The following is a 27,218-nucleotide window of genomic DNA, read 5'->3' on the forward strand; positions in this document are numbered from 1 at the left end:
GAGGAAAAATCTCTTCGCTCCTATTAATAATGGCCTCGGCCTGATATCGCCCATAAAGATTTTCGATATTGATCCATGCCACGTTGTTTTGCGGGCGGTAACAATATTTATCGTACACCTGCAATAGACTGCTACTTGTGGCTCGGAAATGCGTACGATAAAGCCAATTTCGATAATCTAAAGAAGTGTTAAAATATCTTTTGTTTATTATCGTACCAAGAAACATGCAGTGGCGCAGGGATGAAGATTTTGGAGAAATCGGATGAAAATCTGAGAACGAAGTTTATGCCTCCTAGTTTCTGAAAATTTTGGGCCCGCAAGAACCCCAGATCTGTGACTGTGTCGTAACATACATTTTAATTGCTAAATATTGGATATTGCAAGGCAACTTTCAGGGGCGTAGGTAAGAGATTTTAGAAAAACCAGATCAAATATTAAAACAGTTTTTTCCAACTATTTGGTCTCCAAAAGTACCCGAGATGCGCCAATGGATTATAACGTGACCTGACAGTCTAAAGGTGCTAAATATCAAAAGGTGAGGATCACAATGAAAAAAAAATCCATAAAAAAAAGGTTCAGGGACGTAAAATACGGGTCTTTAGAGAATAAATTTAAAATCTAGTTTATCTTAACTCTACAACTCGATAGTTTGGAAAAAAATGCTTCGACGTAAGTGATGAGATTCAGGGACGTAGGGAAGGGATATAGGAGGGATCCAGAACCCGGTTTAATTTCATTAATTTTTGAAAATATTCTTCCATTTTGCAAACTTTCTTTGTTTTAGTCTAATTTCGTGGTCTAAAAATTCATTTGCCAAATCCTATAAGAATATTTTTAAATATGCAGAGGTACAGGGTGATACTTTCATGTCATAAATCAAAGTGAATTGTAAAACTCGAAATTGAGTTTGTCGTAGAGTCGTAGAAGGGAAACGCTATCACTTTCGCTCAGAATACGCTGTATAAAAGATCAGAGACGTGGAGAAGGGAAATTTCAGTAGCGAAATATAAAAAATATTTACTATGTTTAATAATAAATTTTTTATATTTTTGTTTCGCAGTTTTGATACATAATTTAATTTAATAGTCTACAAGATCGATTATAAAACTTGCGTTGCGTTGCGTACTAAAATGTTCCTTGCAAATCGCTTGGAACAACTTTAACCATTATTGGAATATTTAGGGCTAAGTAGACCCGAATGGTGAAAATTCTAAAGATAACGCAATTTAAATTGGCAAATGCTTTTGAAAGTGATTTCAAATATCTGTTGTTTGTCCACTTTTGGTGTACAGGGCATTAAATTTGCAACGGTGACAGCCTCTTGCATATCATGCCTTTAAATACCAAAGAATATGGGTCAAAATAACCATATTTCTTTTATCCGGTGGGTTGACTGGGAATTGTTTACGATCCACTGTGTCGCAGAGAAAACTATGAAATTGCATGTTTATTACTTGCGCTCCTCCCTAATTGTTTTTCATGTTGAACCTGCATTTTGCTATTGGATTTGTGCCATTTGATACATATGATTCAATTTCACGCCAGTTTTTGTGCAAATTCTGGATGTGTTTGAAATGAAAATTGCTTTGATCGTATGAAGGAATTTTATTTATGTATAAAAATATATTTTTATTTGAACAATAATTTTCACTAATCTAAAGTAGGTACTACAAAATCCACGCCTATATAATACATAATATACATGTTACATTAGGAAAACCAACCAAAAGTACAATAATTTTTCAGATGAAACAAAAATTAATTTTCATAAGTAGAATAACAATAAATAATTTGTACAAAGAAAACTTACAAAACAAGAAGTGCAAGCCTGTATGTTTAGCACGTTAGGGACACTGCAATAATTTAAAGCTATATACAGCGGCAAGCTCTTCTTTGGTCTTAAGTTTCAAAATTACAATGGTTTTATATGAAACAAAATTAAGCGAACTCAGTGTTTCGGAGACCCTTGTAGTAAAAATTACATTACGCATTCTGTAATTAGGTACTTATAAAGTAAGTAATAAACTCTCTTTAACAAATAGCAAAGTAATATCACAGTCGAAGGAAAACGTTCAAAAATACTGAACTATAAAACACGAGGTAGATGCTCTCTACGCCACTGTCTACTACCGTGTCCAAAGCACCAGCAAAGCCACCAAAAGCGCGCTTAAAGAAAGAGTTGTGCGTACTCCTAATGACGTCAGTATCACTTGCGGAGTGTCGTCGTAAGGCTTCCCAGTGATGTTATATCGATGGTGCGGACTGTGGAAACACAATTTCTCCATGTTCCTCTGTATGGAGTGACAGCTGTACTCTTCAGTGCCGTCGCACTTGCACATTTTCAGCTTCTGTGCTTTTTCCCTGCTTCTCAAGATGTTGATGGAGTTACGACACTTAGGGGTGCACTTTTTGCCGTGGAACATGGCCTTGCAGAGTCTCCAGTAGTAGTCGAAGGCCATGGAGCATTCTGCATCTGCATTGCAGATTTCCTGGGCTATTTGGCACGGTATCACTGGGTCTTCCACGATTTTCATGACGCTGGGCCGGCAGATTTCGGTGCGCTTTTTTTGGTTTTCGCAATAAGCGTCGCTGCACTCACACTGAAACAAAAAATGGGAAAATCTTAGTCCTGGATCAAATCCAAGAGAAGGTAATGTAAAGGAGCCGTTGAGTGATTAATGCGACTGACTACAGCTTTTAATCACAAGATTGTTTACGGGTTTTAAGCTTTTGGTAAACATTTGGCGTCGTCAATGGAAATGGGTTAAAATAATTTGCATTGATGTAAACTTTTAAACAGTTAGGTGTTTATACAGGGTGGTCCAAGGTAGTATGCGACGACAAAAATATGAAACTTTTTGATTTGTACATCACAATGTTCCATAAAATTCGGTTTTTGAGGCTGAATTAAGACGCCTTAAATGACCTTAAAACGGTTTGCCTATAGTCCGATGTCGAAAACTGAACGTATCCTAATCAATTTGTTGTGAGAAATCCTTAAATTGTCTAAAAATAAGTTAAAAATATAGATATACACAAATTTTTATTTTCATTTAACTTTAAACCTCCGAAAATGACTTGGACTTTTCAAAAATAAATCCCAAAAATGTCTACTAAATTCTATTAATTTTGGTCGAAAATATAAAATCTGCTTAACACTGATTCAACCGTTTTGCAACAAGCAAAAACTATCACGAAGAATGCAGTTGTCTCATAAAATGAGAAATAAAAAAACTGTCTCCTCTTGGCGACCCCATCGGGAAATACTGTGTACTCTGCGACTTAAGTAAATTATCGATGGATGTTGCTTGAGGCACACTTGGGCGCTCCCTACATTTTACATATACGGGATGTTTTGCTGCACAGGATAATCATCATTGTGTTGACGTTGATATACGAGGATAGTCCCAGAAGTGCCCGATCTAATGCTTAGAGAAAAAACATTTCGAAAAATGTTACATTATTTCTCAACATAGAATAATCATCATTGTGTTGACGCTGATATACGACCCTAGTCTCAGAAGTACCCGAGATCTAACACTAAAAAGAAAAAACGACACTCTTCCAGTGATGTTCTATGGCTTTCGTGCCCTGTTTAGAGAAGAGGTTTGAATGTTGCTAAACGGGCATCACTCTCAGACTCTACCTCTTCATTATTGGCAAATTTCTTCCACCAAGCCATTTTTTCAAATTTGAAAATGGAAAATTTTCTGAAAGGGCTAAATCTGGCAATTAGGGTGTGAGAGGAAAAAATTAGAAACCAAGTTGGGCAAAGTCCCCCAGAGTAGAATCTAACTACGCTTTGATGTTGAATGATTTTTTTCCATATTCAGATAAGAAAGTTCAAGTTAAAAAAAATTGTTTTAGGTTCGCAAAATTTCTAGGCACGTTCGCTAAAAACGCCTCCAAATCAAACACAAATCAACGTAGCACCCTCCATCTTTAGACGTAATTTTTTTAAAGTTAAGTCTTTACAATATAGGTAAATTTTTAACAAAAACATTGCCATCTGTATTTCAAGTTTCGTACTTCTGGGACTAACCTCGTATATACCCAAAAACGTTAAGCCTGCAAATATGTTTTGGGCAAACACATTTCGCGAATTTTTTACTTTACAAAGCCACAATGTATAGCAAAGATCTATAAAATTTAAGTTACCTCTGTAGAAAGTCGTATGAGAGAAGTTAGAACTAAACTGCGGGCCATCGCAGACAATGCACCTTTATCAATAATTTAACATAGGTTTATGAGTTTATATTCGTGCATTAAGATGTCAAACCAGTTTTGGAATAAACTTGTTCCCAAAATATAGAGTCCGTTGGAGCTTGTCTCAGATCTTTCGTTACTTGTATTGTGACACAAATTATGAAAAACTTGTCTTTTTAACTGAAAATATAATTGAATAATTTGAGAAAACATGTGTGTAATTGGAGAATGAAATGGTGTAGCTCTCGATATATGTATATCTGCGCTCCGCTTCGCCTAATTTTCCCGTGTAGCGACAATGTAGCACTTTGCGTTTTTAATACGCAAGCAACTACAGGAAGCTTTGTAGATCTAACAAAAAACTTACACGTACAGCGTAACAAACTTTTAGTTACAGCTCAAGCCATGAAATTAATTGAAACTACTACATCAAAATGAGAAATAGCAAGCCAGACATTTTGAATTATGTTAAATTTAATAACTTCCTACCTGCATTTACATGTAAAACGAGGTTGGATTCCTAGCTTATAAATTAAAATTTACGCATTTCTGGAGTCCTACTTCAAAGCCTTATATATTCATTAATTTTTTAATAATTTCCCCAAATGAGAGAAGTTTTTAATTCAAAAATAGAGTTGTTTTCCTCAAAAATGCGAATTGACACTTTGGAAGGTTCGTGCATTTTACATGCAGATTTTTTGGAGGAGGGACAGCAAGTAACTAAAATTTCAAAAGATTTCACAAAAAGTTTAGTTTTCGAAAAATTTACTACGATCTTAAATTTTTTATTTTTATTCATCATTCTTTATATTTATTAATTATTTCTATGTATATAATAACTACATAAACCTAGAAGATATTATGAAGAAGAGCAGGAAGCAGAATTTTGGAAAGAAGGTTATTATAACTACTTCGAGATTGTTCTAAAAATGTGCAAATAAACTAAAACTTAAACACATTAAGTGTAAATCAACATTTATGAGTAAAAACACTTGTGGATTTACACTTCACGAATTATACAGGGTGGCAATTCGAAATTATTTGTTTGGAAGAAGAGGTCTAATTGAATGGCCATGTCGATCCCCGGACCTAACGCCATTCGATTTTCTTCCGTGGGGTCACCTAAAATCTGTTATTTTTAAAACATGACCTGAGTCGATAGAACAACTTCAGAAAGTTCAAAAATGTCTAGCTATTTCCAGAAAAACACTTGCAAATATACGTCGAACGTTTGAAGATAGATTCGATTATTGTCTCCGAGTTACTGGAAATTATTTTCAACTTTTATTAAATTAATTATAAATGAATTAAATGGTCATACATTTTAATTAGATTTTGAACGTGTAATGTCAAATAATACAAAATATACGAAATAATATGAGCAACTTACCTCCATAAGGGCCTTTCCCTCCTCAGTTGAAACTAACACCACCAACGAATCAAAGCAAACTTTCGGACAGTACGTGTATTCAGGGTTCTGCAGGATTGAGGAACATCCAGTCAGGTATCGATGAAGGGAGGAAGCACAGCCCTCCCGGTACATGCACTTCAAGCGGGCTTCCTCGCAGGGGATAGCCGACCCAAGAGTGCCTAAGGCAGCCATCACTGATACCATTAGAAACCACATAACGACTGAAACAAAAAATAGGATGTTTTTGACGGTGCTAAATTTCAACCAGTATTTTAACTTAAAAGTTTTTAGAGGTGGGATCATCCACTTAATTTTTTTTATCACGTGACCTCTTCATTATCCAATTTATCGAAAGTTTTAAGAATATTTCATATTGCCCATTATTTAGAGCTACACGATGGAGTTTTTGAGTTTTTTTAAATTGCTTCAATGTGGCGATCAAAACAAAGTTCATGTGAATATGGATCCTCATGTACAGGGCAGAGAGAAAGTCCGGAATAAAATTTACGACTAATAAAATGAACGAATGACTTTAAAAAAATACTGAAACGCGTGAATTCAGTTTTACGCACTTTTTGGCAAAAAATTGAAATATGTATTTTCTTTCAACCCTTTAATTGCGACCCCGCCCAACTTTTTTTAAAATGGAAACATACGTCGTGTGTGGAGCTTGCTGAAAAGCTCGTAAAACCTGGAATTTTTCCGTATTCTTTTCGTTGTTTTTGTTATACAGTTATTAGAAAAGAAAAACATTTTAAAAACAAAAAATTGACGAATACTTTCTCAGTCCTGCCTGCAGGTTACTTAACGTAGCAGATGCTGAAAATGTCCTCCACCCTCTACCTGACATGCTCCGAGGCGATGATAAACCCCGGTAAAAATTAATATCGATTAATATCGATCGAATTTTAATTCTGACTTGGTTTTTATTTTAAATCGATAAAATAAATAAAACAGCAAAGTGGTGTTCAGCATACCAAGATGTGCTTCGAAAGGTGAAAAAATCGCTGCACTTTTGAATCAAGTTTATTGCCTCGATAAACAATAAATTTTTATTTCGCTTTAATGCAAAGTATGATCGATATTAATTTTTAAAATTTTAAATATTTATTTAGACTTATTAGGAAAGAAATAAAACCAATTTTACCACCTGGTAATTTAGTCAGGAAGCAAAAATGCATGTTCGTAAGAACTTCCTTATATCGGTCTCAGGAAGCTACAGTAACTAGTTGGCAGACAAATTTCGAAACACCCAGTACAATAATAGTGAATTCAATTATTTTCAGCAACACTGTGAAGCACTTTAAAAATACTCAAAAGCAGTGTCGTGCATAGTGTCGGCCTTAAGAGGCAGGTTTAATATCTGCAGCTTCACATAACGAAGCGGTTATGTGACAAAAAGAAACTTTCTGAAACGCCCTTGTAGTATGAAGAACCAAATTTTCAGTTCTGCTAATTTTTTGCGGACATTTTTCCTGCATTTTCATGCCTATAGTTAAACGACGTAATATGTTTATTTTCTTAGGCATCGACTTATTTCTCATCTACAATAATTGTTTAAATTTAACATTTTAATTCTGATTTTATGGATCATAAATTACAAATTGTCACCAAGCCACCGACATCTAATTAACTTGATTAGATATTTATTGAACAAGTAGTTTTCATCATCTCAGTTCAACGGCTTTCGATTTCTGGGAAGTTGTACCATTTTCTAGCTAGTTAATGGCTTACAATGGTGATTTACACTTGTGGTTGAGCAACGTGTTTGTTAGAGGTATCACCAGGATTTATCTTAATCCGTTGGTCTGACATCTTTCAGACAATTATTCAACAAGATATTGCTAAATTGTATCATAAAGAAATGTGATTAATGTCTGTCTTTCTTTTAGAATTATTTTGCGTTAACAAAATGGGGAATTATACCGATTGAGCTTTTTGATTTAAATAGGCGCACAGCAGTAACTTAGAAAACTGCTGGAAGTACAGTAAAAAGGGGAATGACCCTAGAAAAAATACCACCTTGTAGGTACTAAATCTGCTAAAATATGCCGTTTTCTACATCCCAACGCTGATTTACAGATTCGTATTGAATGTCTTAGAAACTGTAAAAACTGCGAAGTAAATATTAATAAAACTCTCGAACTTCATTGCCCTGTATCTGAAAAATAAAGCGTGCCAAAGGTCTTGTCTCTCACCACATCAAAACATTAAGGGCACATTAAGGGCATTTAGAACACAAGTATTACGCTCATTATGAAATCATAGAACATACAGTGTGTCTCAAAAATCGTTTTTTATTTTTTTGAGTGAGAAGCTGTATGAAATTGATCTCTAAAATCGCGTCATAGACTAATGATTTCTTAAACTGTAATAATTAAAACGAATTAATTTTGGTGAACTTTTTTTTTTTTTATCTTTCAAAATCGTAATCTCAACTAATTAGCCTGGACAATATTTGCCGGAGATCTAATTAATTTTATCATGATTTAATTTTCCTTTGGTCGGGATTACAGCTCACGTTATAGCTGCAGTTAAGAAGTTAATATGTAATTCGTGTTCGAACATTTTCAGGATCATACAAATTTATTTCTCTGCAAATACTAACATGCAAATTATCCAGTTTCTGATTCTGTTTAAACCTAAATGCATACAGCTCAACAATGTAGCTGGGAGGATTGCTGGAATTAATTAGCTGCTCCCCATTAATTTGACATAAAATTAACTAATTTTATATTTTCTTCTATTTCATGTGAAGGTAATTAGTCGATGTTACATAATTGCCATAGCTTCTCTAAATGAGCCTGAACTTATCACTGACCTTTCTTAAAATAGAGACTATGTAATTAACTTCGACGAGTTTCACTGGAAAGTTATGTAACTAAAATAGTTGCTTCTAATTGAGACCATGAAATGCATCAGCTTTTGACCCTCCTGGCAGCTGTGGTTTAGAGGTAATTATTACAAACCTTGTCCATAAAGTAGTAATTTTCTAATTTGTCCGAATTTGAAAGTACCTTCTACATAATGTTTCCGAAATTGAGAGCAATATCTCGGAAAAGTGAAAAGTTCGAGTCAAAATATCGTACTTATGCATTTAAATAATTTTCCAGAAACCTCTAAGGAAATGTAGCCCTTCAAAAGTTAATAACGAAAATAATGTTTTCTAAAAACTTCCTTTCAATTGATAAGAGCATTTAGGTCACTCGTATATCATATCATGGTTAATAAGATAAGCCCTAACACTTCTTTCTACATCTTGAGGGAGGCGTAGAGAGACTACTGTTAGTTTCTTTATCGCTACACTTCTAAGATTTTATTTTTTTTTACTGTTATGTGGTTCATTAGATATACCGTGTGCCTAAAAACAGGTAGTAAAGTGTACATAAGTCAAATAGTATCTTACCAAAATAATGGAATTTTTCGTATATTTTTATTCTATTATCTAGACACCAGAATAAATCATATTTTTGTGTTAAAAATACATGATTAAATTTTATCAACTGGAAAAAAAGATTTTTAGAAAATACCATTTTTTCATCAAATTTGGAAGAGTTTTGAAAACAACTTCTAAACACAAAAACAATCTTTTAACGAATTATTTTTAGTTCCGGGATATTGCCAACATTTTCAGGAACAGCCTATATAAACGCGTTTAATTTATTGATTTAATCTTAAAACGCTAAGAAATAACTGAACTTCCGACCTTTTCTCACTTGGAATATTTTTCAGTCTGATTCCAAGTTGACTCATTTAGATGAGCTTTACTAATTAACTAACAGCGACAAGTCTAGAGAATGGAATTATTCAATCTGTGGTCTTTGCAGCGATTATCAATTAAGTAAATTTTACTAATTCCGACCAGATGTTAAATAATTCATGAATCTCTTCAATCATCTAATTAAATTGTTCTAGTCCTGAAATTCGTCGAATATAATCTTTACATTCTTCTTGCATCTACGATTCACTAATTATTAACCTTTGTTCTTATTAAATTGTATTAAAAAAAATAATGGATTTCGGATTTCTCACATTGACCTCAACGACATCCGAATTCCCTCACCTTCCTTGCAGCTGATAATTGTTGAGTCAACATAAATTTAATTCATCGGGCAATTAATTAGGAATTTTAATCTTTTTCATAAAACATTTGGCATTTTCTTTGCTCAGTTCATCCGATTAATTGAGGCTGATATCGCAATGGCATTCATTCATTCTGACCTGTCTTTAGAACTATAATACCGTGCGGGTTTAACTTGTAGCCCCCCGTTTTAACTTTTAACATTTCTTTTTTTAAATTAAAAACCAGCTCTAAATAAAACCAAAAATGCCATCTTATGACGTTTATTTACTTTTTTTAAATGACGCTTATATCACCGGTAGCGCAAAATAAAAATATTCCATAACTACATTCAATTGTGTATTGCTATTCAATATCTATAGATTAGTTTTTGAAATGTAAAGATAAGTTCAAAAAACACGGAAAACAATCTTAATTGAAAGTACTAAAACAATGAAAGAACTTGTTTGTTGATGAGAAATTAGTTTGTTTTCGATTTTGTGCTCGCAATATTTGGATTAAAAAAATAAATGAAAATAATCAAAGGCTATCTCAGCTGACACCAGCGAAAGGAATGTTTTCACCTCTGCTTCTAATTGTTGATAACTTCCGAACTAATTAACCTAATAAGGAATCCCGATTAGCCTTGAACTTGAATTAACTCAAACTTCTGTCAAAAAATGACCTGTTTTTATGCCTCCTAAATCATCGCAGTTAACGAGAATTTTTTGCCATTTGTTCCATCAGATGAAACAAATACACCAACCGGAGTGAACTCTACAGAACACTTGCGTTAGCGTGAACAGTTTTTGAAAATTTCTGGTCACAGAAATTCAGTTTCGCGTTCATTTAAATTCGGCTTCGGCACAGACCTCTGCCTGCCCTCACGTCAAATTAACTTAAACTATAATTTTGTCGAGACCTTCTGGCCACTTTCCGATTTTTTTCAAATCGCCCTACGATCGCCACTCGGACCTTCGGAGCTACTCCACAACTTAATTCGCAACAAAAAAAAAAAGGCAGCAAAGAAGATTGTGATTGTTACCGGTTCCCTGGTGCAAGTTCCCTGCATTAATCATTAAGCAACAGTAGAAGAGGAAATAAAGAGATAAGCTGGATAATAAACGCTCAATAAATTAATTGGAGAAATTGGATTTTTCGAGCACTATCTAAGCCTCGAATAGATTGCGCTAGTACTTAAAGCAGGCTTCGATTTTTAAATGCGTTTTAGGATGCAGATTGCCCTATTGATGAAGCACTGTTATTCCTCATCAGCTAAAAAGAGAATTGCGAGAGTTTCTCAAGAAACATTGCGATAACTTTCCAAATATATCGACTTAATTGAAATTCAAATTCGCGTAAAATTCATAATTTCCTAGTATTGCTTCCTTCGCAGTTTTCCTATGTGGGAGCTCAAACTAAAGGGAATTTCACGCTTTCAACGAATTTCGCTCCAAATTCGACTAAGAAAATCACCGTTTCTGGTTCGGGGCGTTTGGAACTTCCCCGTACGCTAATCGCAATATGGAAATTTGGCCTTTTGAATTGGATTAACCAAGAGTCTAAATTATATTACACAAAGAAATTCATTTGAAAATGCCGTTTTACTCCACACCGAACTACTATATTAAGGCTTCTGGAACAAAATTGCTCTAATCAGACTCCAAAATTTAATGGTACATATCTTGCTACCTAATGATTATTTGAATGGCGTTAGGAATGGAGAGTAACTAATACTGATCAATGGAAATTTTTAGTGAAAGTAGTTCAATATCATATAAAACAATATCACACAGTATGTTATAATACGTAACTATAGGTAGTCCAGTACAATAAACGATGCACATCGCAAACCACGTGATATCATTGCTACCACATTCGAAATACGAAGTTTTCATCGTGGAACCCGTTTCTAGATAAAAAAATAATTATGTGGACGAACTGCAGCTGGTGTTTTAATCTAACGAGTGCCTATCCGTTAACGTTTAGTAAAATATTTAAACTTAACTGGTCCGTAAAACGTAAAAAACGGAAATACTGACAACACTGTTGGCAACAAAGTGCAGTGTCGCCAAATTTGTCATTGTATTTTGACATTGCGCCTCTCCATTCCGCCATTTTATTACATTGTGACGGTCGTGTTTACTTAAATACAATTTAATTTTTCGCCGTATTATATTAAAGTTCCCGTTTTACTGGTAATTTCTTCACCACAAGGTGTTCTTTGAAGAATACACATTTCTGCGAGTATGCTCCACGTGTACTACTGGTGTTTTTCGATATGTCAAAGCTGTTTAATTGGCCGGTTTACGGAACTTGTCGCTTTCTTAATGGAGTATTTTGAGTGGGAAATACCAACAGCCCTTTATGCAATGTTCGTTATTTTTATTAAATTTCACAGATATAACTGTAGCATACAAAATACTGAATTCGTCATACTGCAACCGACGACGCCGCTGAATTTCAGAGTGATGACGTGCATCGGTTTTTGTGCTTGGCCGACCTTGAATACCATCTTTGATATACCATATGGGTTCTAAAAATTGTATCAAATATAGGGCGATAAATTAAGCCATGTAGTTTAGCGGTCCTTGAATAGGAAATTAGTTTCTACTGAGGCATTAAAATCGGTTTCTAATTTTACTGTACTGTGCGGCACTAAATTCTCCCCTGTTAACCATTTAATGCATTTTTCATTTAAAAACAACGTAAGACAAAAAAAAATTTTGAAGTTTAATTATTTCCCTAAATTTTGTTTACGTCACCGAAAGGGCAGAATGGCCGCTTAATTAATTAAAGGCGTTTCTAATCTACATTTAATAGTGTAATACGATTTAAAATCGATAAATTAGTTTTTGAGAAAGTGCTAAAAAAAGTTAAGAAAAAAATAGAGGAAATAAATGTAAACGATGCAATACAAATTCAGTTTCATAGTACATAAACAATAGATGTCTTATTTGTTATTAGGATTTAAAAATAATAAGATAATTAATATAATTTATAATAATAATATCAAAATATAAATAATTTAAAATTTTTCATTAAGCAACCCTTCGGCAGCACGATAGTTTCGATTAGAGTCAGCAAAAAATACACAGCAACGACTTTTTTTCTAACACACGCATAACTAACAAATTTTTAACTCTTTCGTCCACTACCTAATAATTTATAAAAATAACCAGAAGCAGTTTGCTAGTACAAAATCAAAAACAACAATTTAAATTATTATCAATTATATTAATTCTTATTATTTTTTATTTCCTATTAACCATTTTTTTATTGTTTATGTACTATCAAAATGAATTAATTTTTCTTGTCTACATTAACTTATTTCGATTTATTTCTTATTCATTTAAATGTTGGCTTCTACAAGTGTTAGGAGGACTATCGACCTTTAGATTTTTCTACCCTTGAAAATAATTTTTTTCTAATTATAACCCGTTTTGTCAAAAATTGATCGATTGATTTTGAATCGCACTACACCATTATATATAATTTTGAAACATTTTTAATTCAAAGTGTCACATGACCCATGTTTTTTGGATGAATTTAAAAATCCGCCATTTTGTCCAACGGTGGGGTAAACAATCTTTTAGGGAAATAAATAAACATTAGAAGATATTATTTTTGGTTTTCATTAATGCTGTTTTTGAATAAAAAAAAGGTTAACAGGGAAAGGATAAACAGGGCCGCATGGTATTATATGCATTAAACGAAAAATCTATGGAGATCAAAGAAAATGCAAGATTTGTAAGCAACGCAAAATATTGAGTTGATCGCTTTTCTGTAGCGTGATAAAGAAGATGTAGGAAAACTGTTCAGTTTGGTGATTATTGACTCATTTCGTCTCTAATACGTGCATAAAATCGAAGATCTTAAGATAAATTACTCGCTTTATGACTTCGATAATATTAAGCAATAAGAAATGTTTCTCAGAACCTTTTAAACAGTGTTTATTCGCCGGCACTAAAAGACATTGACGTCAACAGTAATTATTCTTAAGGGTCAATTAACACTACATCAAGATTTAGAGGAAATCTCAGAAAAAAATATTAAGGGGATATCAAAACAGCAGAAAAAATTCCAGAGATTCAGCTCGTAAAACCAATCTTAATAACCAATGATTTCAGACGAGTTCATTTTTAATAGAGAGGATTCACAACGATCCATATAATCTCTGCTTGACCTACTATAATGTGATTATCATTTGTGTGAGATAATCCGACTGCACACTTTCGTGAGTTAACAACAAGGGCAAGTAGTGATCATCCACAAATCAAAATTACAATTATACCGGTACCAGTTAAATTATACCTGTTGTTGCGGTAACTGATCGATAATTTTGATTCCAAGGAAGAAATTTGTATTTGAAATTTCAAAATATGAAAAAAAAAAACTTCGAAAAACCAATCAAATGTGACTTACCGTTTTTGACTTCAAATTAGTCAAGAATAACACATTCTATAGCGAAGAGGTGTCAGGGATCATGAGGTTCAAAAACGACTAAACAGATTTTACCTTATATGATTATACGAATAATTTCTCAATGAAAAATTGTTATTTGCTTTATGCGGCAAACAGTGGCAGTGGCGTGGTAAAGAGATAAAGCTGGTTAAGCACCGACGTCCCCATAAAACACTAATACCACTTTATCCATCCATATCACCTACATTCGCTGTTTCACTATTTATAATTCAAATTTATATATAAAACCTTGCCATGTATTTGCTCTAACAAGCTTCTCTCCATTTTTTCGTTCTAATAGCATACCACTTCATGAAAACCTAATCCCGCAAAAAGTGCTTTGCACCGACCAAACAAAATTTCCCTATTCGAGGCGCCACTGCCGAAATCCCCAATGACTATGGTGGTACTACTAACATTTCAAAGCAACGGGGTACTACGTGACCCACATCACGGTTTCATTAAAATTCACTTTCCAAAAAAAAAAGTGTCTACGTAATCCTTTATCTTTGTTTACTAAACATTGCAGAATTCTCATATTACAGTGTCATGCTACTGTAGTGCCTGTCCAGGTATTTAACTCTGACAACCTTTACAAGACTTTCTAAAGCAAACTTATTACCATGAAGCAATGTGGGAAATAATGTGCATCATGTTAAGGATATCAAATGTCGAAAGCTGTAAGGTGAAGGTCGGCGATAAAGCAGAAGTTCAGGGTGGTTTAATGGTTTTGTTCATTTTCGCAAGTTTCATGTCGTTTCACCTAAATTTTTATTTAAGTGAAGATATCGGACAAGTAGTGACCAGTCAGATTTGCCAAGCAGGATGGGTCAAGAAGGCTCATCTCAGAAGAAACGATTGTAATTAACATGAACCATAATAATTTGATTTCAGTGGAAAGAAAATTAAACACAGAGATTAACGGTACACCGTAGAGGTAGTAACGGTGAGAGAGCCTCCTTGGAGAAGGAGGAGGGCGAACAGAAGCCTGCGACGGCAGGATGGGAGAATGAGTATGCACAGAGTAAATATCAAAAAAGTGCGAGGTGGAGACGAAAGAGAAGAGATATGATAAGTTTGAGGAAAAATTATCAGAAATCACGTCTCGGATAAAATAATTCATTTTTTTATTCACTTTTTAAAGTTGCTTTGTATAAACCTCTGAAAAATTAAATTATCTTGAAATGTTAACTAAATGAATAGGTCCCAAAGTACACAAATTACTGGCAGATGAACATTAAAAAACGAAATAAGATATGATTTTCTCAGTCAAATAAAATGCACCTTTCGTTATCTACCCTTGAGACATACACTTACAGGGAACTCGTGGCTTATGGTAACAGATTGATTATGTAAGATATTGATAGCGATTCCATTTGCAATTGAGTATTGTTGCAATGATTCATTTACTTTTAATAAAGAGATTGCAACATATTATTTTCGCACTAGCTTGCAAGTGAAACTCCCCATCAATGTTGTTTTGACAGTTTACGTTGCCCCCATACCTACAGGATGATTCATTAACAATGGGACAACTAAAACACGTCAATGGTGAGAATTGCAGAAAATATGCCTTATCCTGAAAGTTGAGAGTTTCGGATACATGCAAGATGTTCAAAGTTTTAATGAAATTTTTTCGCCCTTATTCTTAAAATGGCTCGGTTAAACCCTTGAGACCAAACTGAAATATAGTGTTCGTTAAATAGATTTTTCTCCAAAACGAATCGAGATATCGAAAGGGAACAACAATACACAATTCATCGAAAAAGGATTACTCGTTCAGATTTAGAATCAAATTTCATGTTAGACATACACGGTAAAAAGTCATTAACAATAAATTCTGTAATATGTTCCATGTTCCCTGTATTAGCAACACGACGATTGCAAAGCGTAACTCATTGGTCACCTAAGAAAACAAATATTCAAGTGTCTAACCCAGACATTTTCAAAATAATTTGAAAAAATAAATGAAATATTTAACTTTCCATCCTCACATATGTTCGAAACTGTCAACTTTCGAAGAAGGCGCATTTTCCGTAAACGTCAACCATTTGACAGCAGCTCTTGGTTGTCCCATTGTTGACGAATCACCCTGTATATATTTCAGGCAGTTTAGGAATAACGCCTCACACAACGCTTGTTACAGCGGTGAAATTGCACACTATTCTCAGTTAAAACTAATTGATAATATTCATACTTTACTATGAGCCTGGACGAGAACGCTTGTTATGGTTATGATGAGAATTCTGTAACGGTCCTTGGATCTTGTCGCTGGAATGTCGCTATATAAAATAAGCGAAACACTCTCAAAATTCCTCATCTCAACAACCAAGAAATAAGTTGGTAACGTAACCAACTTGTCTGAATCATATCATTGATAACTGTTTCTAATTTAACATGTTTTGTTTAAAATTTTATTATCTAAATTGGTGATTACACTAATTCGTATAATTAATATTTATTTAATATTATATGTCTAATTTGTAATTACTGTAATTACTATAATTATCTTTAAGTTAATTACTAATACAAATAATAAAGTTCTAAACAAGATAGTTGAACAAAATTTGTCTTGAATCGATCTTATAAAATGATGTTATGAATCACGTTAAAACTTATCGTAATAGGCTATAGGCATAGTAAAATAACCTTCAGTAATTTGCCATATTTTGTATACTCATTATTATCATATCATCATTACATCATTTCTTTTAGTTCTTTCAATTTCCTTTAGCTTTACTTCTGTTTTTTTCGTTTTTACAAAAAATTTTTCTTGGAAGACAGCGACAGATTTATTCCCTAAATATTAACAACATTTTTATCCGAGCCTTTAGTACAATCCATTTAAGTTATTTTCAGTTAAAGTGAGAATCGTGAGCTATTCTACTCCAGCAACTCGTACTTACATACATACCTACAGGGTGTCCCAAAAGTAATGGGACAAAGAGCAGCGACACATTCCTGCCATTAAAATATTAAGATTCAGCGCAATTATTGTATTCCGAAAGTTAATACTAAAAAAGATACAGGGCGTTAACTTTTCAATTTTATTTTGGATTTCATTTCATACCTTCAGAGTATTTTAAACTATGATATTGAATTTTGGTATCCGGGGGTGTTCCGACTTGGTTCGCACAACTAGTGCTGTCGATTTTATTGTAGCTAATAGGGGGCACCACTTGACACGATCTAGGCTAATTGAAATGGCGCTAATTTTTGTCTGCGTAGCTCCAGTGGCCCCATTAGTAAATAATATTATTCTGTCTAACATTCTAGATAAAAAAAAAAAGGTATACCTGTTGGTAGTCTCGAAAGATGACAATTTTTGAGATATTTACTAGTTTAATGCTTCATAAACGTTTGTCTCTATGTATTCTCGAATAGAGCCGAGAACTGACGAAGTCAAACGAAGTAAGTAAGCATTTGTTTTGTCTGAATGGGCGCCATTTTTAAATTGAATACTGATCCGTTAGTCACAGAGTAGTAAATTTTGAAAGTCGTTATCAATTTTTTCTTTAAAATTGATTAAAATTGAAATTTTTCTACCTATTGTAAATTATATAAAATCTCTCAAAGGGTCAAGTTTTACGACTGTTGACCTTCTTACTGTAAAATATTGAACAGAAAAATATTTTTTTATCAATAGGACTACTGGACATGTGTAGAACAAAATTAGAGGCTTTTTAACTAGCCAAGACGGTTTAAAGTGGTGCCCCCTATCAGTTACAATAAAACCAACAGCACTGGTTTCTTTTACACGACTGAAAACTCTATACCAAATGTCAGTACTATAACTGAAAAGACTGAAGATATGGAATAAAATATAAAATAAAATTTAACTTTTACCACCCTTTATCTTTGTTAATATTAACTTTTGGAAAACAACAATTGCGTGGACCTTAATATTGCGATGGCAGGAATCTGCGATTACCCCTCATCCAATTACTCTTAGGGCATCTTGTATGTGTGGGGGGTGTTATTCCCTAAACCGTGTACGCATGTCACCCAAATGGGCTTGCATGGAAAATAACAAACACCTGTAAAAAAATTATTAATATTAAGAGACAAATCTTACGCTTTGATTTAATTACAATAAGACTTTGAACCAATTATCAGTTCCTTATTACTTATTCTGCTGATTGAAAACCATTTAATCCTAAGCCTAAATGCTCATGGTTTTTGCATTTTAAGCATTATCGGATACATTTGAGGGGGAATTCTAAAAATTTGGGTACCACTGAAAAGCTTATCGAAAATGCTTTACGACGATATCGTGCCGGTGCTAGTTAAAAAAAAATGATTTAAGGTGACTGGGATGCATTGGGTAGAGAGCATGGGTAGAGAGTAGTGAGTTCGTCATACCGTCAATCATCTTTCTCCATCATATTATGCTAGATGTATTTTTTAATGTTTCCGTTCCCGACATCACTTTCAAAATATCGACATTAATACTTTTGAAAATCCCACTCTGTATATTAATCTACTGTTGCAGACTTTTCAATTGATGCGATTCAATTTGATCGAAACCCTTCTTTTCTGAAATTACTTCCATGCGTCATCTTGACTACTAAGAGAGCACTTTAGTAATTGACGATTCCGTATGCAGTAACATTACATCTTATAGATCTCTCATGTACATATGTGCAAATTTGCTTATTTTGGTTCCACGAGCTTCATTCACGCCTTACAAACAAGACACTTAAATTGGATCCTCTTTTCATAATGAAATTGGGCAATAAATAAATTATGAAGTCCAAATTCGGATTCTATTGACGTCACCCTAATGACAAAAAATAAAACTTAATATGCACAGTACAGTGTTCGTTGATTGGAAATGTATCTCACGACTCAACTTGAAACTATTCATGTTTTATAAAAAGATTTTCTAGGATGTTTGCTAATGAACCTGAGCCTTGTAGGAATGTCACATGCTTTTTGGATCTAAAAATATTGAAATTTGGGACATCTATTGTTTAATGTGAACGATGTTTCTATTAGATTTTTTTCCAAATTATTACGGTTTTGGCAAGCAAAATCATTTTCAACCAGCTTAATTGTAGACATTTGTCAGTTGTCGGGGTGACGATGAAGGCCAACTGGCACTGCTTTACGATAAATTCGTTTCTACATGAAAGCTTTAACGACCCTGAAATCCTCGAGACTCCAAAAGGGACACCCTAACTGATTATGACGTTTCTCTAGATACATTTACAAAGTAAATTCTAAGCTGTTCTGGAACACATGCTACGGGCCGGGAACATTATGGTCTAAATTTATCTTCGTCTGTCAATTTTCTGAATAGGCCTTTGTGAGGCTCAATATACCAGGGCAGCTGAAAAAGTTTCGATAGTAATTTCGTCAGCCAAACACTAAAAAACTGCTCAATTTTGACAGTGCCAATCAGCATCTAAAAACACTCATAAATAATACTAGAGAATAGATGATTAAAACTGCACATTTCCCTTGCACAGATCTTCCTCGCTGCCCTGGTACATGGGGGAGACACAGTACCCCCCGTAACAAGCCAATATGGGCATATAAAATTTGAAAAGGTTCAATTCTCATGTTTCCGGCAGCCATATGTGTTCGTTTTAGAGGCTAAATTCTTTCAATACCATTAATATTAGAAAGTTGATTCCAAAGAAAGTTACTGGTTTAGAAGATATTTTAAAGCTGCGTTTTATCGGCGGTATAAATAAATTTCAACTTTAAGTGATGTTATCACTGTAGTGGATTGGTCCCAGACACACTGTCTAGCATGCACGTGGATCTTGAAGCTAATTGATAAGTGATCTACATTCAAAAGTGCACGTATGCTCAATGTGGAATTTATTGCAGAAGGTGAACGTGTCACAAATTTTCCATAATTCCCAGTAAATTACATTCAATCAAAACCATAAATTATGAGTGCCTGATTAAATTTCCGGTATTAAAAAGTTATTAGAACACTTATATTATATTCCAAGCTATTGAAAATCTTGGGTCGCCATAGAAAGCATGTTTTTTCCTGCGTAAATCCACAACACCAAAATAGAACTTGGTATATAACACAGTGTTACAGAAATTATAGACATTGACAGTAGCGGAATTTGACAAATGAGCGAGGTTAGAAATTCATCGATTTTAGTAGAAATGTGTTAAATGAATACTAAATATGACATCTGGGGACATATCTAAGCTCGCTCATTGGTCAAATTCAACCTCTTCGTTTGGGCCTCATTTCCACCGGGAACACATCTGCATTTCATCGCCACTCAAGATTTATAATATGTTGAAATAACATACATATATCTTGAGTGTTTAATAGGCATTAATGGAATATTCCATATTGCGGTTAAAGATTAAATTCAAAGTGATAAGAATGGATATTTGCATTGAGATTTCTATTATTTAAATAATAAAATGAATAAGCAATATAATACGAAGACAACATTGTTAACAAGAGTTTGATACAGTAATTGTTGTATCAGCATATAATATTAAATTTCCAAAGTCAAAAATAACTCCGGACTTCGCACGGTATCTGCTTTATTTCATTTCGTATCGGTTTTTCAGTTTATCAACATGTATGCACCTGTAAAACAGTATATGAGTTACTCGCATACTGCTTTTCTATCATTTAAAAACAAGAACATTACTAACTAAAATCGTTATTAACCGAGAAATTTTTTCAAAAAAAATGGCGAACGTACGGGAGGAAGGGGGGTATAGATACTTGATGCGTTAGTGATTTTCCTAAGTTTTCAATTTGAAAATTGCCTTATAGAGTGACTATAGTTTTCCCCGAAATATCTAAAAAATCAGTGACGAGGAAAACGTACAAAACAATTTGAATATTTGCTCTATAATATTAAGTTTCTCTATAATAAGACAATTTTCCATTGTTCAAAACTTTTTTCTCTTTGCTTAATTCTTTTCTAAACTCGCCTGCATTCATAACGAATTAAAAATGTGAAAATGATATATCAAAAATTTAATTAAAAATATGTTAATTTTCAAAGAATGCAGTATGCCTTGATTTTTATAATTCCGAAACTCAAATATTACCTTCTAGACTGACTAATTTTCTACTAAACTGCGACCTATAGCTGAACGATGGGTGAAATGAAAAGAATTTTAACAAAGATCCTTTAAATTTGTTACATCATAAAGAGCAGTTACGCCTTTGTATATTTGCAAACCTTTGAAAATCACAACCAACGACGAAATTTCAATTTTAATTTTTTATAGAAATGTAATACATTACTCTCACTTACGTTTAAATTTTAGATAATCTTAAACATCCAATTTTAGCTTATAGAAAAAACAGTAGATTACCATCAAAATCTACCAATCGTAAAGCAGCTTACATGAGACTGGAGACTTATAAAATGGTGACAAAAGCTCGTAATAAGATCACCACATTTAAAAATGCGTTGGTGTGAACAGAAATGTGATATGTCGATTTTTTAAATAATTTTAAAGCTGAAACATTAGTTTATAGAAAAACTAGTTTTTCTCGACAATCAGTGGTATCCTCGAGTAATAATCAATATACAAATAGGTCAGGCACAGGGTGAGACGAAACATTTACAACCTTAATTAGTAATCTAGCTCCGTGTTTAAAATTACCCCCCCTCCCCCTTCATCATGAACTAACCGAAGCAAACCTACATTATTATGTGGGGATTACATTTCTTGTGTTTACGGAGATGGATAGGTCAGAAGTACTAAGCATTTAAAAAAAAAAGTTTTGGAAAATATTGCATTATTTCTCAACATAGTCTCCCCTTTCCCCAGCGATGTTCTATGGCTTTTATACACTGTCTATGGAAAAAAGGTACGAATGTTTCCAAATTGGCATCAACCTCGAACTTTCATTATTAATAAATTTCTTTCCATCAAGATATTTTTCCAAGTTTGGAAATAGAAAATAATTTGAGGGGGCTAAATCTGGCGAGTAGGTTGGGTGAGGAAAAAGTTCGAAACCAACTTTATCGATTTTAACCGTCGAGATGACGAAAGTGTGGACTGGTGCTTTGTTTTGACGATGCAAGACGTTCTTATCCGCCAAATGCGGTGATTTCTTTCTAATCTCTTAACTCAAACGCTGCGATAAACGAGTATAATTTTCTCGGTTTATTCTTTTTCTTTTAAGGAGATAATCAATAACAAAGATCTCACGTTCATCAGAAAAAACTGACGCAATCACCTATCCTGCAGATGAAACGGTTTTCGCCTTCTTCGGAACCGTTTCCTCCTTCAAGACCATTCTTTTGACTGTCCTTTCGTCTCAGGTGTGAAATACTGGATCCATGTTTCATCCGCGGTTATGAAACGACGCAAAAACTCGGCTTTATTGGTGCAAAACTTTGCCAAACACTCCCTTAAAATATCATCACGGCCCTGTTTTAGTTCATCTTGCGCACAGCTTTCTCATATCTAATTGATCGATCAAAATACGATCTACAATACCTTTGGAAATGACTATCATGTCTGCTAACTCGCGTAACTTTTTGTAGAAAGTCTTCGAGTACAGTTTTGTGGATTTTTACCATAAAATCTGGAGCGATCAGATCTGGAGTGCCATTTTGTCGCCCACTGCGGAGTTCGTCTTGGCACCTTGTACCACCGCATTTAAATTCTGCTACTCGATAGTTTTTAGTAACGAAGGACTAGATTCTTTCCGAGTAGAATCTAATACTGTTTTGATGTTGAAACACCTTTCGAATGAAGGTATAGGATCGCGTATCGATAACCAATTCGTCTATGGTCACACACAAAATCTCTAAAAGCGTTTACTAGAAACGGCTCCAAAATATACAAATCAACGTAGCATCCCCAAATTTTAAAATTAAGGTTTGTAAGGTTATGTCTTTGTAAAATACGTAAATTTTTAACACAGGATACTGACATCTATGTATCAGGGCAGACACTTCTGGGACTCTCTTCGTACCGAAATTTACAATTTGTGGTCTAAAGTACCCAACACGTATTTCCACTTTTTAATATTCTCTTATTTTGATGGATTCAACCTGAGCTAACTAGTAATTCACTTAGATAATACATCAACGGTTTACTTTGTTTTCACTTCTCGACATTGTTAATATCAGTTAATTTGTACTTTGTATTCTACCGCATATCCTCGTAGGCACTTTAGATTAATTTATTGCCAGTTATTAGCTAGCTAAGATTTTTTACCTTCGTTCTATGTATTTTCTGCCCCTTTACTTCTAGCTGATTTTTTGAAGGTCGTCACTTATTCATATTGTTACGAATGCTCCGGGGAATTTTTCCTCGTCGGCAACTCTTAACTGGAATAAATCGCCATGCCCCCTTATTTATGTTTTACATGTAACTCTTCTAATTTGTCTGTACCTTCATGTCTCTCTGGAGTGGTCTCACAGACAATGTACAAATGTCTAGACTCTCATTAAAGCCTGCGGTAGCGCAAGCCTCACAGTTCCCTTGTTTGTTTTTTTGGTTATTTATGCAACCACATCTAGAGACCATAAATTTGAATGAGAGCCAATTAATTTTGAAATATGACCACTGGAACCTCCGTTTTTTTTTTTAACTTTATTTCTATTGTAAATTTAGGCATAGACTGCTGCATTGTTTTCAGGCATCAAACCTTTGAAATTTTAATGAGCAGTGGTCGATTTTTACGTAGAAAATAACTGATATTTTCAATCTCAGTAATTACTCTCTCTCTCTCTTTCTTTCTCTCTCTTTCTTTGCTGGCTCTATTACTCGAAAGGCACGGCTTAAATCTTTGAAAAACTGGGCAGATCCAAACTAGGCGATGCCGCATCAAACAGGAAATCACGTCAAGTATAGTTGAGGAAGGTAATGGGTCTAATTAAGGTCAAATTGCTGGTTCTCTAGTTTACAAACAAAGGAACAAAGTGTTCAATTTCTGCAAGAAGATTCTAAGTTATACCTACAGCGGCGACCATTAGAAGTTCTTACTTTTCACTTATTTGCCCCGCTGTAATGTGTAGAGTCAAAACAAAATATTAATGAAACTAAGTAGATCCTCATACGGATTCGACATATTCACTAAATATGAAATTCTTGAATGTTTAATACGTAATAACTATGCTCACCTATCTCTACCACTTTTATGGATCTAATGTATTGAATATAGAGAGAGTCGGGAAATAATGTCGAAATATTCTGGAAGCTGATTTTAGAGATTAAAATAATAATTAAATACGAATAAATATCTTTAAAAAAGTTTTTTTTAAATACCCCGAAAATTGCTTCTGAAGATTCTGAACAGAAAACATACATGAATAAATGATCGATCCTTAACAATATTAGTCTTGTTATTGCTGGCTACTAAAGAATATTTCGATGTCCATGTAATCGTGCATCGATTTATAAAAACTAATTTTTACGGGAAATGGTCTAGATATAATCAGAGGACATTTTTGACTTAAAAACATTTGCGATTCCATAATTTGATTTCAAAAATCGAAAAATGTCTTAAAGGAAAAACGTGAGGGCAACATTTACGTAGGAGGCCCTCTGTATATGACGCCCCTGACTAAAATCTAAAATTACTATCAAAAAAACTAAAAAAAAAAAAGTTGTCCTACAAGTATACAAAAATTCATAATTTTGGCGTAAGTCGTTTCGAAAATATTGCGAAAAAATCATCCTCAGAGTTACCTTTGTAAAAGCCTCCGGCTTTTTTACGACACAATGTTTGAGGCATGTCTGGGGGAACATTTTTTATTACTTTAATATCTAGAATCATCTGTCTAAATGTTTCGACGTTGTTTCCGAACACCTTGTATGTTTCAAACCTCTTTTGGCCTGGTAGGAAATCATCTAATTCCATCACATACTTCTGTATTGAAACTGCATTGGTGAGATAGTAAAAATGGGCAGAAACAAGGTAAAACATACTTTCTGGAAATAACTTTGTAATTTCTGGAAACATATTGCCAGTAGAAGAAATGAAGCAAGAAAAAAAAACGAAAAAAATGATTAAAAAGGTTTTTTCCACACAGCAATTTGATGAATGCGCTTTGCTGCAGCAGGTATCTTCAATAAGCAATAAAATGTTCAGTTCAATCGTGTGATAAACGGTGACCTAATCGTAGTACAAGATACCGACCTCTACCGTTTAATCTTGAAAATAAAATTTGAAAACTCTAATTTCCAAAATTCACGTAGTATTCGTTGCTACCTAAGTGCCGTTAATACCTAATGAGACTTTCACATAATTCACGTGAGAAAGAGAGGCATACGAGCCCGGGTCCAGAATCGTCATAGTTACTGCTTATAACTGGTAACTGAGAACCTGAAATTTTGAAAATTTTTAATTCTCAAAATTCAGACAATTGATACTGTGAGTAATCCATGAAACTCTCAGTCAAATCACACTTTTATCTATGGCGTTAACATTCGGCTCTTTTCGATAATATTTGTATTACGATAAATCTAACAAATCTCCTATGAAAAATATTTATAATCTTCGAATGACCAGTTACACCTAATATAGTAACAAACTTAGCAGGTAGTATCACCTTTAACCACTTAAGTCTCTTTGGATTAAATCAATTCAATGACAGGCGAAACCGAATCTCCCGTTCAATAAAGGTTTATGTGCCAATTAGTTTATAAAACCCTTTAAGCCTAGAAAAGCGCTTTTATCTTCTTTCGAGGATTAAACGAACATACACCTTTAACAGTGGGTACCGCCGCCACAGTAGGTATGTTCTCTCAATGCGCTTAGTGCACTATTATTTCAGCTCTTATGCGTCTATATAGAAAGCGAGCATAACACTGAAATTGGCGGGCTAATAGGTACCACCCAAGGTACCACAGTACTCAAACAAAAAGTTTATAAATTATAGTATGAAGGTAAACGAAATAATTTCAACCATCGTAATATGCACTTCTAAGGCCACTTTGGTACCCGTTCCAAATGCAAACAACCTGGAAAATGCTATCACTTCATTGAACGTGGATACCTATGTGTAATCCTAGACGCAAGCTTTAATATTCAAAATAACGGGTAGGTACCCTTTCACACGATTTCATTTATTGTGCACAAAAATATAGGGCTACATATAGTGGTAGTACTCCAGTACTTACCCAGACAATTTGAAAATCCCGTCACATTATCCAACGCACTTTAAATCCTAGCCACAAACCCTTCGCCGGCAGCGCTCTGTAAATCGCAGGTTATCAGACGGTGGTACCGCGATGGTACCAAAAAACTCGTACTTCGGCGATCAGCTGAGTGTATGAACAACAAACACGCAAGCGACGGTCGCGTCTTTCTCGCTCAACGGCCGAGACCATCTAGAGATTAAGTTGTGTTGGAAAGAGGCTGACAGCCGCCGGAGTACCTGGTAAGCTTTCTCTCTCTCCCTTTGTGCATGTCTTTTGCTCTTGGAGTCTTTCAATGGCCGCAGCTGCGCTCATTTGGCCGCGGGCCGTTTCTTTTATGATATTGTTATTGTGTTCTTAGATTTTGTCAGGGGCGGAACTTCGGGACAGGAGTTCGAGAGGAAGCCGTTGGGTACCCACGGTACTGCATGCGAAAGGAAAATTTTGATTTTGTTCTGGACTATATGTAAGCATGTATATAACAGAAGTTTAAGCAGGACCAGCGGAACCGCGAGGAAATCAAAGATCAGGTACCAATGGTACCGCTGCGAGTTCAAAAAAAGATTCTGTTTTATTATAGGTTGTTTTATAGCTTTTACATTGTTGAGAGGTAGAAAGTTAAAGGCGTTAGTTTAAATAGAAATTGTTGAGGATAATAATGGTACCGTCCTCGAAAATTGAAACTTTAGTGGTTTGCAGGTATTAACTTTCGAAAAAAATGTTATTACATATATTATTTGCTGAATTGAGTTGATATTGTCACAATCAGATTTGAGGTCAAGCGTTTAAGTAACAGCACCCCCCATTAGATATTTGATAAAGAAAAGTTTTAAAAAATGGTACCTTGTACGACGAAGCAGTTTGAGACAAATGCTACTGATTAAAAATAAAAAATTCCAATAATTTTTATGGGATTTTTTATTGTTTGGTCGAATTTTACCAGGGACCGACTTTCGGGGATAGTAGTAC

At 34.2% G+C, this 27,218-nt stretch overlaps 1 protein-coding gene and 1 long non-coding RNA gene across 3 annotated transcripts; one reads left to right on the top strand and one right to left on the bottom strand.

Annotated features, from left to right (window-relative positions):
* Window positions 1-1,585: 1,585 nt before the first annotated feature.
* LOC136339703 (growth arrest-specific protein 1-like) lies at window positions 1,586-26,466 on the bottom strand. Of its 2 annotated transcripts, none has more exons than XM_066283142.1 (3): window positions 26,232-26,466; window positions 5,597-5,838; window positions 1,586-2,600 (listed from the first exon to the last, which is right to left on the bottom strand). In XM_066283142.1, exons 2-3 carry the CDS (start codon window positions 5,831-5,833, stop codon window positions 2,127-2,129), a joined length of 711 nt encoding a protein of 236 aa, XP_066139239.1. In that variant the 5' UTR covers window positions 5,834-5,838; window positions 26,232-26,466; the 3' UTR covers window positions 1,586-2,126. The 2 variants fall into 2 exon arrangements, with proteins under 2 accessions (XP_066139239.1, XP_066139240.1); XM_066283143.1 differs by lacking the exon at window positions 26,232-26,466 and adding an exon at window positions 14,103-14,214.
* On the top strand, window positions 26,376-27,156 carry LOC136339708 (uncharacterized). Its single transcript, XR_010732193.1, has 2 exons — window positions 26,376-26,491; window positions 26,611-27,156. It is a non-coding gene; the product is annotated as an uncharacterized lncRNA (long non-coding RNA).
* Window positions 27,157-27,218: the final 62 nt, after the last annotated feature.

The sequence above is a fragment of the Euwallacea fornicatus genome, chromosome 6, assembly GCF_040115645.1.
Source record: "Euwallacea fornicatus isolate EFF26 chromosome 6, ASM4011564v1, whole genome shotgun sequence".
In the NCBI taxonomy this organism is placed as follows: Eukaryota; Metazoa; Arthropoda; class Insecta; order Coleoptera; family Curculionidae; genus Euwallacea; species Euwallacea fornicatus.

Bases quoted from the DNA above. Each gene is read 5' to 3' on its own strand.
- LOC136339703 (XM_066283142.1), bottom strand. From the start codon at position 5,833: ATGTGGTTTCTAATGGTATCAGTGATGGCTGCCTTAGGCACTCTTGGG. The intron at 2,601-5,596 runs GTAAGTTGCTCA...TTTTTGTTTCAG, and splicing joins AGGGAAAGGCCCTTATGGAG to TGTGAGTGCAGCGACGCTTA.